This window comes from Lipomyces chichibuensis, assembly GCF_038497645.1.
Source record: "Lipomyces chichibuensis strain CBS 12929 unplaced genomic scaffold V1513scaffold_26, whole genome shotgun sequence".
NCBI lineage: Eukaryota > Fungi > Ascomycota > Lipomycetes > Lipomycetales > Lipomycetaceae > Lipomyces > Lipomyces chichibuensis.
In genome coordinates this window covers 18,303-32,223 of record NW_027117478.1, presented here as the reverse complement: position 1 = coordinate 32,223, position 13,921 = coordinate 18,303, and the positions used below count along the sequence as shown (strand labels likewise).

The window sequence follows — 13,921 nt, the reverse complement described above, 5'->3', positions numbered from 1 at the left end:
TCAAATTTGCGTGTCGGCACTCTATAGAGGCGACGGCTTAGTGCCATTGAGCAAGTGCATTCGATGTCAGACGCGAGTCGACAAAGGAGGCTGCAAGTTTCGGGATGTGGAGTAAGACTGCACCACCATCTTCCACACAATGGAGTATGTGCTCCATCGGTTTAGACATTCACAGAAGATTCCACTGTTAGATAAGGACTAAGTCCCGAGATCAGCGTTGTGGCACGTCATCGTGCAGCCTGCCACGTGCATGACATTAATCCGATCGCGGGTCTACGTAAATCCGGCTAGCACTCGTTGTTTGCAGCTTGTTCGGAGAGCGACAATGACAATTGCGTAACCATAACTGCGTATTATAATTAGACTGCTTGTTTCTGTGTTACAGACTGAACATCAGACTCGACCGGCCGTCGGAATATAAATGAGTCACTCGATTGAGACCATTACTATATCAAAATACAGATCTTTCGAGCCAACAAGTACTGCTTCGACGGTCGTTGTCGCCGAGATCTCATTACGTTACGGGATATAGCTCCGATGGCTCGTACACCTCGAAAATCTTTAAGTTCAGAAGTACGATATCAATGTATAGCGAAGAACTACAGAATACATTATTTGCAATTATGGACCACAACTCTATCTAATTAACAGCAACACCCCACGCATGGTCGATTTCGCCATACATTATTTCCTCTAACCACCGTCTAATAGTCCGCGCATATTCCCCTGATTTTCCCTCGACTTTTAACGGAATCGTGACGTCGCGCCCTGAAATTCCGATTTCTGCGACAGGCGCGATGAAATACGCGGTACCGCAGGCAAATGCCTCGATGATCCTCCGTGAATCAACAGCGGCCACGATCTCGCCGACTGTAAATTGTCGCTCCGTGACAGAAACCTCTGGCAATCGCTCCCGTACTAATTCTATAACACTCCGCCTGGTAACACCATCCAGGACAGTCCCGGTCTCCAAAGGCGCAGTAACGAGTTCGACACCGCCATCCTCCGTCCTCCAGACGACGAAAAAGTTGGCACCACCAGCCTCGGTAACGTACCGTTTCTCGACATCAAATAACCACAGTACTTGGTCATACCCAAGCGAGACGGCACGCGTCTGGTATTGCAGTGTGGGCCCGTAATTCGCGCCGACTTTGGCAAAGCCGAAGCCACCTGGCCAAGCACGGACGGATTCCTCAGGCGACGAGGCGAGAAGACGGAGTGGCCGCGTGTGCCATGAGGAAAACTTTGTTGCGATGATGAGAAACATTGCGTCGTTTGGTTTCGCCAGACCAAGACGTGGTGTCGTGCCGATCATCATCGGTCTCAGGTACAAAAAGTCGTTTTCGTCGTACTCCAAGATTGTCGAGTTGCCAGACCATGCGAGCCAGCGCTCTTCGACGGCCACAAACGCGCACAGTAGCGCGACGAATTCGTCGTTATCGAAAGACGGAAGTGCAATCCGGTCTGCTGACATATTCAGTCGTTTCGCGTTCAGATCTGGTCTAAAAACTTGAATTTTGCCGGTCCGTTTATTCCTGTAGGCTTTCATTCCCTCGAAGCACTCGTTTGCGTAATGAAGTACAGTCGCGGTAGGATCGAGTGCGAGTGGCGCGTATGGAACGATTTCCGGGACACCCCAGCCAGTGGAATTTGACCATGTCACCTTGAGCATGTGGTCGGTGGTCGAACCGGTCATTGTTCGTGGGTCGGTGAAAGGCTTGAGAGCCATGCTGCGAGTGATGGTTAAATCGCGTGCGTGGAACGTCTGCGCGGGACAAGACCCGGTGACAGGTGTACACTCAATCGAAGGGGGCATTTCTTCACTCAGGTTAATAGTAGAGACTGTGCAAATGATTTGGATGGAGAAGAGTCGGGCTTATATTTGCGAAGCGGAGCCGCGTCGGTTGAGTTTAATAGAGTCATAACAAGGATAAGTTAAGCCAAATGCCAGCCACTATCAAAACAAAAATTGCGCCGTCATCCAACCCTCTTTTTCCTTTTTCTCAGACAAACTTTTCGAAACATCGATCATTAAACGATTAACCATAGTCCACATAAAATATTTAAATATTTCTTGATTGTGGGTGAGGCAGGTTTTTTTTTGTCCGCGGACGGTGACAATGAGTGAAAAATTGAAGGTGGCGAGTTGCCGTTTGTAGCCGACGTTTGCCGGGATTAACCGAAACGGGACTGCCGCATGCTTTCATGATGATTCATTTTTTGTTGTCCGCCGATATCGGCGCACCTCCTCTTTGCATAAGTTTTTGATTCGCCGACGAAAATCATAGAGCTTATCAGCAAAAGTCAAGCTTAGATGATAATAGCACAAAAGTGTTCTAGCTGTGAAATATCTGTTTAGCCGTGATCGTTATACAAGTCAGAATAAACCCAATCTTATAGGAGTTGGACAAATGTTGTGAACACTGAAAGCAAGCAACCAACTGCTGCCGATATAGTAGGAACTAGCGTCCGTCAGGGCTGTAGGCGGATTGGCGAACTTAGCCACGCAGATACGAATGCAGATCCGCCAGTCCCAGGTCGTCGGATAAGGCAGAATAGGATGAGACTCAGAAAGTCCAAAATATTTCCCCGCAAAAGGTCTTCACGATAAAATAAGTTTACGAGTCAAATGGTAATCTAGAAAGCGATTGGTCCTGCAATATTATACGAAGTAGTGCGCATAACCAGAAGAAGAGGATGTTCCATATATTTCAATCATCATTTTTTCTGCATGTTGTCTATAAACATCAACATTCTGATAGTTTCGGCACTCACCGCATATGTACGGTGACCTAGAATATCCCTCCCATATTGAATATGCTCTCAACAGAGGCCTCAGAGGTAGAGATGGCCAAATAGCCTCGCCCTGCCATGGCCATTGGAGGATATTCATCCTGCGCTTCCGCAGCAATCACGCAGCCAGTTTGGATGCTTCGTGTCCTTCACAACAATCCGCGCACTCTCGAAGTACCTATCTATATCGCCTGACTGAGAGGCCGTAATTGCGCAGCATCTTAAGCTCTGGTCGTTGTGTTCAATGTCATCGATTCAGTAATATCGTACGCCGATGAAGTCCCAGTCGGATGATAACGTGGCCCGCCGCATCATTCTCAATAACTCCTGCCGAATTAAGTATTGACACGGAACAAGAACGGTATAATAAGTATCTGACGAGTCCACGACAGGCGGATACGGCAGGCGGATAAATATCCCCCAATTTCAAAATGGCCGCGGCGGATGAGGTGGAAATTTTTAGCGGATATCCACATCCGGGTCGCAGCCCAGGATGTCGTCCGTGCCTCTCCTGGCTGGCATCAATTTTCTCCAGAGATTTGATCGGGAAACGGACGGCGTACGCAGAAAATGCAAATCTAAAGTGTTACGGCAGCAACAAAAATCGCACAAAATAACCAAAAGCAAAAGGTCAAACCTTAACATATTCACCACTTCCCAAGCAGACAACGAATTTTCTGATTAGATCCCAATCCCAGTTTGCACGTGTGCGGAGGTTAGCTCATATAGAGGCGTACGCGCGCCGTCTTGACGGCCGGACAGCCCAGACAGCCATCTTTGCCGGGAAAGTTACAGACCTCATTGCCTACATCCGCATATGCTAAATCTGGATAGGGCTGTTACGAATATTCGTAATTGCGAATATTATTCGTGCGAATATCGCTTTTTTCGGTTGCGAATAGAACCTGCGAATATTATAGCGAATTTGGATTGCGAATATTCGCAATATTCGCAATTTGCAGTCTATTTATTGAGTAGCAGAGTAGTTAATTTTTTATATATCGATGTCTCGATTGCAAGAAAAACAAACTTGTACAACAAGAACCTGGGATAGCGCTCTGCTATCTATAAAATAAAATGCTAACTGTATGCAATGATTTTACTAGCACTGATGTACGCCAGCTCTGTATATGATAGTGTGGTGACCCTGACCGTATGCTATAGGTCATGAAGGGTCTACCACGGCCAGCAAGTCGGAAGCTAGCCTGGCCTTGGTAGAGAAACCGTTCGCTTGGAGGAAATGTGTACGTCCTGTATTATATCTGTTGCTACTAAAAAAAAGAAAACAATATCGATCAATGTCAGATAGTTGAGGGTTCAGTGTTTAATGGAGGATAAGAAAAATTCCTAAGACAAGGCTAGGAGACCACCGGAGGCGGAAGTTGTTGGATCCAGCTGGCAGCTATGTAGCTATTACCTAATTAGGCAAGTTTCTAGCTTATTTTAGCCATATCACGTGATATATTGCGAATAACGGATAATTATTCGTATTCGCAGTCTATTCTGGAATAATTATTCGCACCATTTGTGAACTGCGAATACGAATAACGAATATTGCTGAAATCTGCGAATATTCCGTATTCGCAACAGTCCTAAATCTGGAGTAATTAGTTGTATTTATAATTTGCGCGTTGTATATGTGCCTCGTATGTATCGCGATGCACCGAACGGAATCTTATTACGCAATATCCTGCCGTAATACATGCCTGATGCTCAAATACACGGTCCGCGGAACACATTCAGAAGGGTAAGGGTTAAGGATACGCGGGTTAGGGTTGCACAGATGTGGCGACGAGAATGCAAGCACCGTGGGCGTAACAAACACACGTATCATACCAAATACGCTATGGTGCCAATTGACTAGCGGGACCTGACTTCTGTTTAGCTTGTCACAAGTCTCTATTTGCTATCCGCGACAAAATAATTTGTTGGCTACGTGGATAGTGAGTGCAAGAAGGAGAGGTGAATGGAAGAAAAGAATCAAGACCAAGGACCTCGGGGTAATTCAGCGCGCCTCGGTGACGACGCGCAAGAAGGCTCTTCTTAGCGCATACAGTAATGAAAGTTGGCTAAAGCAACCGGAATGCGTTAAATAGATTGTAAGGTTTTGCCAATGAATAATAATCGAAATATCTCACCTCGGCGCAACGGGAAATTGCATCATGCAAACTCAATCACTCCGGAATGAGGGCTCTCGACCGGTTGCAAAGTCCGGTCCGGAAGTCATGACCGAACCGGGTTCCAGGTCTCACGATTAGCCAGGACTTGACCAGCAGTTTCCGCAACACTAAACTCAAAATGGTCTAGAGAGACAACTGAGACTCATCGCTCGCATACTTGCTGCTATTAAATGTTTCTAACATTTACAATCCAACTTAAATTACAGTAGAACTTTCTCAAGACAAAATTTCACAATAGACAGGGTGGTGAACGTGCGCGATCGTTTTGGCTGGGCAATGGTAGACGGAGAAAAGTTGACCCCATACGCAGATTTCTTCTATGATATAACAGTGCGCGGAGTATGGTCTTTCGCTGACCCGTGACATTTTTTTCGGAAGTTTATGCTCCGGATCTACTAACATCGCCATCTCATACTACAATTCAAGAGAGTAATACCCTTCACGATAGACATCAATTTTTCCTTGCTAAAATTGCATCCATGCAATACCATACTGATTACTGTATACATTATCGCCTGGTTTACTTCAGCAATAAACTATATCAAGTTGAGGGCTGTAGCGGATGCGGATATCCGCATAATTTGACCGAATCCGCCATCTGCCGTCTCGACGAATAAATCCACCCTCCTGTCCGACGGGATCGGATAAATCTAAAATAATTAGTCTAGCCTAATGAGGTTACACAGGGCAACCAAACTTTATTTGGAAACCTCCATTTCACCAGTTTTGTTAATACGATTAAATAATATTAAAAATAGTGTTTAATAGTCCGGCATCAGGATTACGTAGACGATGTGCTTGCCAACACACTCGTGCCGGCATCGACGATTTGCAATTAAAATGTGAAATCAGTGCGATAGATATATCCTTGCGGAACTCTTAAGTGTTTTGTGGATATTCGCTTCTCAGCTACACAGTGAACCTTGGACCTGACATTATACTCCACATCGATCTTTCCTAATCCGCCATATCTCACCATCCGCCTACAGCCCTAATCAAGATCGCTTAGAATTGGCCATATTGATGAGACTGTATGGCTTCCGCCGGCCACCAGAATTCAGATCTTGATTTCCCAAAGACCGTTGGCAACTCACCATCGACATGCCACTCCTCACGACTCAAACGGCTTGACTGCATTTGTTCTGAAGTAAATCTGTCGTATGCCAGCTTTAATACATATTCCTTGCAACATCATGTGCAATTACTTTCCTTCTCTTGTCCTCGTTAGAGTATTTGTTGGCGAGCTTTAAAAAAATTCTTTGGATTTTGGCTCGTTTGAGATACTCTTAGCAATCTTTATGACTTTGCTACAATTTTGTTTTGTCCAAATGTTCTGAACATCTTCAAATCTAGCCCCCGAGAACCTCTTTGACTACAAGATTCAGAGAATTATGCTAGACATCTCACCCATGACCGACGACCATGAAAAGAGGTTGGCCGTTGGCCTCAGTTTCGATGTCGCCACTGACCATTTGATGATATTGGCCGCAACAATAGCGGCAAATAACGGAAGACGCAGGGGCGTGCTAGTTAACTTGTTGGATCATCAATTCAGCATTTGTATAAGGTGTGTTGCGATATTTCCATGTCGAACCACCTGAATTGTTTTGTCGATGAATGTTCAAACCGAGCACCACAAACCATGCGAAACCTTTCGAACAATGGTTTCTTTCTCTTTAATTTCGACTAAATACTGCCAGGGATGCTCGGATACTTCCGCCCTCTTCTTAGCACGTTCCTGCAGGGGCACTTATGTCGCACTTTCTCAATTCCTAAACCGTGAGCCAAAGCAGCAAGAAAATAAGTTCTTTGAATCGCGGCCTAAATCAAATCCTTGACACTGATTATGGCGCCTGCTTCATTCCTTCTGAATAATCGTACTCTCCGCTTTTGCATTCTGCATCGACTGTTAGTAAAGTCGCAATTGAAATTGATGCTGTCCGCATTCCATATTTTAATATCCAATTCCATTATCAATGCCACCTGGCTTGACCGCAGAAGTCTCAGAAGCTCGCTGGAATTACTGGCATGCTATGGTTGATGCTTTTGACGCAAATCAGTAAATTTACGATGTTCTGTTCTCGCAGATACTAGCTGATGGTAATCTAAAATAGGACAGGAGACAGGAACAGGACAAGATTAAATTTCAGCAATCAATGGATTCAGGGATCAGGAGACCGAATCGAGAAAACTGTGATTCGAACAATGAATCTGCGTGTTGGTTTAACAAATAATGTAGAATTCCCATATTCGGTCCAACGGTCCAACCGGCTGTCGGCGTTTTCCGGACCGAGCAATAAGGGCTCAGCCGGATCCGACCGGATCGGATCGTCATTTCAGACCCGGGCCCGGCCAAAAAGTCAAAGACCGAACCGGTTTTTGGAACCGGTTTCTTCCGGTCACACCCGGTCGCAAACCGGCTTTCGGTCCGAGCCCTACCCGGAATGAAGCCGCATGTGGCAACTTCGGTCGTCGGGAGAACAACATCCGGTCCACACCTTGCCAATGTAAAACACCGTTTATCGTCTACATAAGACAGACATAATCGCTCAAATTTGTCGCTTACTGTATGCCGCGCAGGTTCGAGCCTAATATCGTGATAAGTAATCTTGTTGCGCATTGCATAGGATTACGTTGCTTACATGCTGTTGGTCTCGACCTGTTAAATCCAAGCCATTGGCGGTTGTGCAGTGCTCAAACACAATGGAATGTGCAGGTTTTGGAAGAGATATGTTAAATGATTTCAAGTCATCGAGCTTGCAGCTCGATCAATTATTATCAGAAAAGTGGGATGGATAAGTGTCCTATTTAGTACGCGCAAAATACGCCAAATGTTTTAGCGGCGGACACGGCAGTTGCTAACATTGACATCCGAGCGATTTTGACCGATTAGATGAACTGTCGAGCCTGGAATTGGCGTTCTGATATAATGATTGATACGGTGATATGGTAATGAGCAGAGCGTTCGGATGATATGGAACAGCCATTATTTAATCTATCTTTGGATCTTGATAAAAGTAGACACGGGAAATAAGTTAATATTAATTAAGCACATCCAATTAGAGTTTCAGTTATGTCTTACTTCTACTATATAGTATAGAGTCACGTCACAACTACCCACGTAATATTTCTAGTTCTCCGAAGATGATAGTGAAAACCAATCATAATTGCTACATCGCCGTAATGAATTTTGGTGATTTGAGTACTCGTAGGTCGATTATCACATATGAACTGGAATATGACGTCATGCGCAAATAAGGTTTGTTGACGGGCCTCAGCAAAAGATCTTCCGACGGACGAATTCTGTCGCCGTGTTTCCCATTCACTTTATACGCACGGAATATCACAAACCCTTTGAACGAGTCGGAAACTTCCAAGGTTTTGTTTGTACCATACAACAAATCAAATAAACAGTGCCTTACCCTTACCCTGCTGCCTTGGCTTAAGCGCCGAGGTTCCAGGCACGGCGCTGGAGTCGGCCAATATGTATCCGACGGCCGACTGTAACCAGGAAGCAGTCAGCATCTGTCACCCACGTACCGTATAATAAATATCACCACCCCTAAGGACCGCCTCGATGCCAGATATAATTCCCTTTCCCCCGCTATTCAGTTTTCCTTTATCCCGACCAACTGATCAGCTATGGCGTCGATTGATCTCGAGAACCAGCTCGATGAAGACCTCACGGCCGTTGCCGTTGAGAATCTTCACATGGTTAACCTCAACCAGCTCGAGAACCTCGTCCGCACGCTGTCCACTCGGTCTGCCGCCCACGCTTCCGATGACTTATCCGAGTCCGATTTCAAGCTAGAAAATGTTCTCCGTCGACGTGTGCGCATGCACGAGGAAGACGGTATCAAGAGCCGCAGCTTTGGCGTCATGTTTAAAGGTTTGACTGTCAAGGGTATTGACATGAGCACCACATCGCTTCTGACCATCGGTGAGATTCTCATGTCACCATTTCGGATGCGTGAGACGTTCCGCGATAATCGTAGCAGAACTCTGCGAAATTTGATCCAGGATTTTACTGGCGTTGTTCACAAGGGAGAGATGTTACTCGTACGTAAGGTCTGCTTAACGTCGCTTTGATGGCACTAACCATGTTAGGTATTGGGACGACCTGGCGCCGGATGCTCGACGTTTCTGCGAACAATTGCCGGAGAAACTGAGTCGTATAAGGGTGTTGAAGGTGTTATTTCGTATGACGGCATCGACCAGCAGACTATGAAGGCCAGATTCAAGGGCGATGTCCTGTATTCTTCAGAGAGTATGTCGCAATTATATCATTAGGTGAATTGTTTGCTAACTACAATAGCTGATGAACATTTTCCCACTCTAAACGTCAATGAAACTCTTTCGTTCGCCGCAGACGTCAAAGCTCCTGTAATCCGTGCGGGCAATGTGTCCAGAAAGGAATACGTCGAAGACCTCCGCGATGTCCTTGCTACAGTCTTTGGTCTCCGGCACACCTATCACACTCCTGTCGGTAACGACTTTGTTCGCGGCGTCAGCGGTGGTGAGCGCAAGCGTGTATCGCTAGCCGAGGTTATGGCAGGTCGTGCGAACCTTGTCTCATGGGATAACTCTACCCGTGGTCTTGATGCGTCGACTGCACTCGAATATACACAGACTCTCCGCACGTCGACGAATCTTCTCAAAAACACCGCCATTGTTGCTATTTACCAAGCTGGCGAGAATATTTACAATCTTTTCGACAAAGTGACAGTTATCTACGCCGGTCGGCAGGTATACTTTGGCCCTGCTACGATGGCGAAAGCATATTTTGAGCGCATGGGCTACGTTTGTCCGTCCCGACAGTCCACTGCGTATGTATCTAATACTATTTATCGATCAAACCTGACTGACGTTGTTTTAGTGAATTTCTGACCGCAGTTACTGATCCCGCTGGTCGTTTTGCTCGTAGTGGCTACGAGAACAGGGTCCCCACTACTGCCGACGAGTTTGTCGCCTACTGGAAGTCTTCGCCGGAATACAAAGAAATGGTGGCTGAGATCGAGGAGTACGAGCGTGCCATTAATCCGCCAGACACACTAAAGCACTTGAATGAGTCCGCTAACCAGGAGCGTCCGAAGCTTGCCAGACGCAAGAATTCACCTTACACATTGTCATTCTGGGCGCAGCTTCGTGTTCTTGTACGTCGTGGATTTCAGCGTCAGAAGGGAGACAAGGCATATCTCATAACGTCCGTCTTTGCCTCTGTCGTCCAGTCCCTTATTATTGGTTCGTTATTTTACAATGTTCCAGGTGATTTTCAGGGCTCATTCTCTCGTGGTGGTGTCCTCTTTTTCTCTCTCTTGTTCTTCACTCTCAATGCGGTTGCTGAAATGTCCATGTTGTATCCACAACGTAAAGTCGTCGATAAACAGAAGCGATTCGCGTTTTATCATCCGGCCGCTGAAGCAATCGCCTACATAGTCACATCTATGCCAATCAAGATGCTTGCTATGACAATATTCGGCCTCGTTTTGTATTTCATGTCAAATTTGAACCGCAAGGCAGGCCAGTTTTTTATTTTCTTGCTATTCATGCAATTCGTTGCCTTCACCATGACCGCGTGTTTCCAGATGGTTTCATCTTTTACGAAGACTGTTGAGATCGCTAATTCCGTGGCTGGTTTGGTTCTTTTGATTGTTTTCATCTACGCCGGCTATGTATGGGTCTTACAGTACGCCTCTATTCTTGAATTAAGCTAACAATATTGTAGCTGATTCCACGACCGCTCATGCACCCTTGGTTCAAGTGGCTCTCATATCTTAACCCGATCGCTTATGGTTTTGAAGGACTTATGGGCAACGAATTTCATGGCCGAGACCTCGATTGCACGGCAGCACTGATCCCACAAGGCCCTGGGTTCGCTGATGTGCCTCTGGAATATAAAGTCTGTGCAGCGACTGGCTCGACGCCAGGTACAAATTTTATTCTGGGAGACAATTACATTACAGACGCTTACGAGTATAAATGGACACACGTATGGCGCAATTTCGGCATTCTTATCGCTTTGGCGACGTTTTTTGTGGTGATGTACGCCATAGGAACAGAGACTACGTCGCTTAGTGGCACGCAGGGCGATGTTTTGATTTTCAGACGCGGGCATGTTCCCGAAAATCCGGAAGACCTTCAGTCGGATGCTTCGCCAGATCAGACTATGGCTGCTGTGGTTGATGAAAAAGGAGAGTCTGGTGATTCGTCTGCATCATCGACCACTGACAAGGCTATGGAAGAAGTTATCGGTAAGGTTCCTTCAAGGATAAATACGGCCTTGCGGATGAATGAAGTGTTTTCTTGGCAACACGTCAATTACACAATTACCCTAAAAGACGGTGAAGAACGACAATTACTTTGCGACGTGCAGGGGTACACCAAGCCGGGCACTTTGACCGCACTTATGGGCGAGAGTGGTGCCGGCAAGACAACTTTGCTGAACACGCTCGCGCAGCGAATTAATGTTGGTGTTATAACTGGTGACATGTTTGTTGACGGGAAGCCACTGAATGCCGGATTCAAGCGACGTACTGGGTACGTTCAGCAGCAGGATTTGCATGTCCCCGAGTCGACTGTTCGTGAAGCCTTGCAATTTGCTGCGTTGTTGAGACAGCCTAAGTCGGTCCCCATAGAAGAGAAGTACGAGTACGTCGAGACTGTCATCGAGATGCTTGGAATGCAGAGTTACGCCGAAGCTATTGTCGGCATTCCTGGTCAAGGATTGAATGTCGAGCAACGTAAAAAACTTTCAATTGGTGTTGAGCTGGCGTCCAAGCCCTCTTTATTGTTGTTTTTGGATGAGCCGACGTCAGGTTTGGATTCCCAGTCTGCTTGGGCGGTTGTGCAGTTGCTCCGTCGTTTAGCCAACGCTGGACAGTCTATATTGTGCACGATTCATCAGCCGTCTGCTACGTTGTTTGAGCAGTTTGACAAGCTGTTGTTGTTGAAGAAAGGTGGTCAGACTGTGTACTTCGGCGACATTGGACGCAATTCGCAGAAGTTGATTGATTATTTCGAAGGCCAGGGTGCGCCCAAGTGCGGAGAGATGGAGAACCCGGCGGAATACATTCTCAACTGCATCGGTGCTGGCGCTACGGCTGCAGCGGATAGGAACTGGTACGATGTTTGGATCAATTCGCCCAATTTCCGCCAGGTTACGGCCGAGATTGAGGAGCTCCACGCAGATTTATCCGTTTTACCACCACAGCATGTCAGCAAAGACTTCACCGACAAGTTTGCCGTGAGTTGGTTCACGCAGGCTAGTGCTGTCGTGATTCGCACCTACAGACAGTACTGGCGCTCACCAACATATATCATTGCTAAAGTCGTGCTTTACATCGCTGCTGGCTTATTCACAGGTTTTTCGTTCTGGAAGTCAGAGTTCACGATTGCTGGTGTGTCGAACTTGCTGTTTGGTGTTTTCTTGTCGATTGTTATTGGTTTCCCTCTTATCAATCAGATGCAGCCTCGTGTTATCAATATTCGTGAGCTATTTGAGGTCCGTGAATCAGCGTCAAACACTTACCACTGGTCAGCACTTATCCTGTCTTTGATACTCGCCGAGATCCCCTACAATGTGTTGTTCGCCAGTGTCTACTACTGTTGCTACTATTTCCCAATCGGATACATGCGTACAGCTGAACGCGCCGGATATTACTACTTGGTGTACTGCATTCTCTACACTTCTTTCTGGACTACATTTGGATTAGCAGTCACGACTTTTGTGCCAGACGCCGCGACGGCGAATATTGTCACGTCGTTGTTGTTGAGTATGGTGCTGTCATTCAGTGGTATTTTCCAGCCCGCGAGTTTGATTCCCCATTTCTGGAAGTTCATGTACCGCATTTCTCGTAAGTTATTTCGAATGTGTTTTGTTGGGTATGAAATTAACCACACTAGCAATCACGTACTTCTTGCAATCACTACTCGGCAACGTAGTTCACGATGGAAAGGTGCACTGCAAACCCTCCGAATTTAGCGTTTTCACACCACCACCTGGCTACAGCTGCTACGAATACGCCGGCTCGTTCGCTGAAACAGCAGGCGGGTACCTCAATAACCCCAACGCGACTTCAAATTGCGAATACTGCAAGTGGACTGTCGCTGACCAGTACCTTTCTCAAGTAAGTATTGATTATTCCGGCCAACGTTGGCGCAATGTTGGGTTTGAGTGCGCATATATTTTGTTTAATATTGCGTTTTGTTTCTTTGGGTTCTACGCTTTTAGAGTTGCGACGTGGAAGTTGCCAAAGTTTGGAAAGAAGCAAAAGGAGACTAAAGTTGTGCAGACAAATGCGCCTGCTGAGGCGTAGTGACGGCAAATGGTGTATATATGATTTGAAATCTTCGGTATACAGGATGGGTATGGATTGGCACATAGAACATATATAACTTTTTGTTTAGTATACTGTGGCTTAATTTTGTTTAATATAACAGTGATCAGTGATTAGTTGAGGAATTGATTTAGTGGTGGACACGAATGACGAATATATTCGCATTCCTACGAATATTTGGATGGTTCATGCTTGCGAATGCGAATGCGAATAAAAAAAATTTATTCGCAGTATTCGCACATAACTTATAAAATATAATAATTAAAAAAACTTCCTCGTTGGCGTACATATCCCTTAACAAAACAAGCTTCCTCATGGTGTCTGCACTTAGGTGGTGTCTGCGTAGGCCCAGCAAATCCCTTCCGCTGATGAACAGCCTCTCAACTGCAACTTCTGACGAAGGAATCGCTAGATAGTCTCTAGCCGCGGCTGCCATCGGGTAACTCACTTCGGTGCATCCTCCACTCCTCCACCATTCGAACAGCTTAACCCTGAAACCCTGCGAATATACGAATATTATTCGCATTCGCATTCGCAGCCGACATTTTATTCGTTGCGAATAAAACTTTATGCTGCGAATTGCGAATGCGAATGCGAATAGAGAAAATTGTA

General features: G+C 46.1%; 2 protein-coding genes across 2 annotated transcripts; one reads left to right on the top strand and one right to left on the bottom strand.

Moving 5' to 3' along the window:
* Nucleotides 1–479: 479 nt before the first annotated feature.
* Nucleotides 480–1,856, bottom strand: V1513DRAFT_448258 (aminotransferase). Its single transcript, XM_066898505.1, has one exon. It carries the CDS (start codon nt 1,814–1,816, stop codon nt 641–643), a length of 1,176 nt encoding a protein of 391 aa, XP_066752426.1. The 5' UTR covers nt 1,817–1,856; the 3' UTR covers nt 480–640.
* A 6,702-nt stretch (nt 1,857–8,558) lies between these two features.
* On the top strand, nt 8,559–13,490 carry V1513DRAFT_465431 (ABC-2 type transporter-domain-containing protein). The gene is made up of 6 exons (XM_066900037.1): nt 8,559–9,032; nt 9,081–9,240; nt 9,289–9,799; nt 9,850–10,645; nt 10,699–12,826; nt 12,876–13,490. The coding sequence occupies exons 1-6, from the start codon at nt 8,616–8,618 to the stop codon at nt 13,286–13,288; spliced, it is 4,425 nt and encodes a 1,474-aa protein (XP_066752425.1). The 5' UTR covers nt 8,559–8,615; the 3' UTR covers nt 13,289–13,490.
* Nucleotides 13,491–13,921: the final 431 nt, after the last annotated feature.

What these genes read in the sequence shown, in the direction of transcription:
- V1513DRAFT_448258 (XM_066898505.1), bottom strand. Translation starts at nt 1,816, where the DNA reads ATGCCCCCTTCGATTGAGTGTACACCTGTCACCGGGTCTTGTCCCGCG.
- V1513DRAFT_465431 (XM_066900037.1), top strand. Translation starts at nt 8,616, where the DNA reads ATGGCGTCGATTGATCTCGAGAACCAGCTCGATGAAGACCTCACGGCC. An exon ending in CCGTCCCGACAGTCCACTGC is followed by an intron (nt 9,800 to 9,849) that starts GTATGTATCTAA and finishes ACGTTGTTTTAG; the next exon opens with TGAATTTCTGACCGCAGTTA. An exon ending in TTTTCATCTACGCCGGCTAT is followed by an intron (nt 10,646 to 10,698) that starts GTATGGGTCTTA and finishes ACAATATTGTAG; the next exon opens with CTGATTCCACGACCGCTCAT.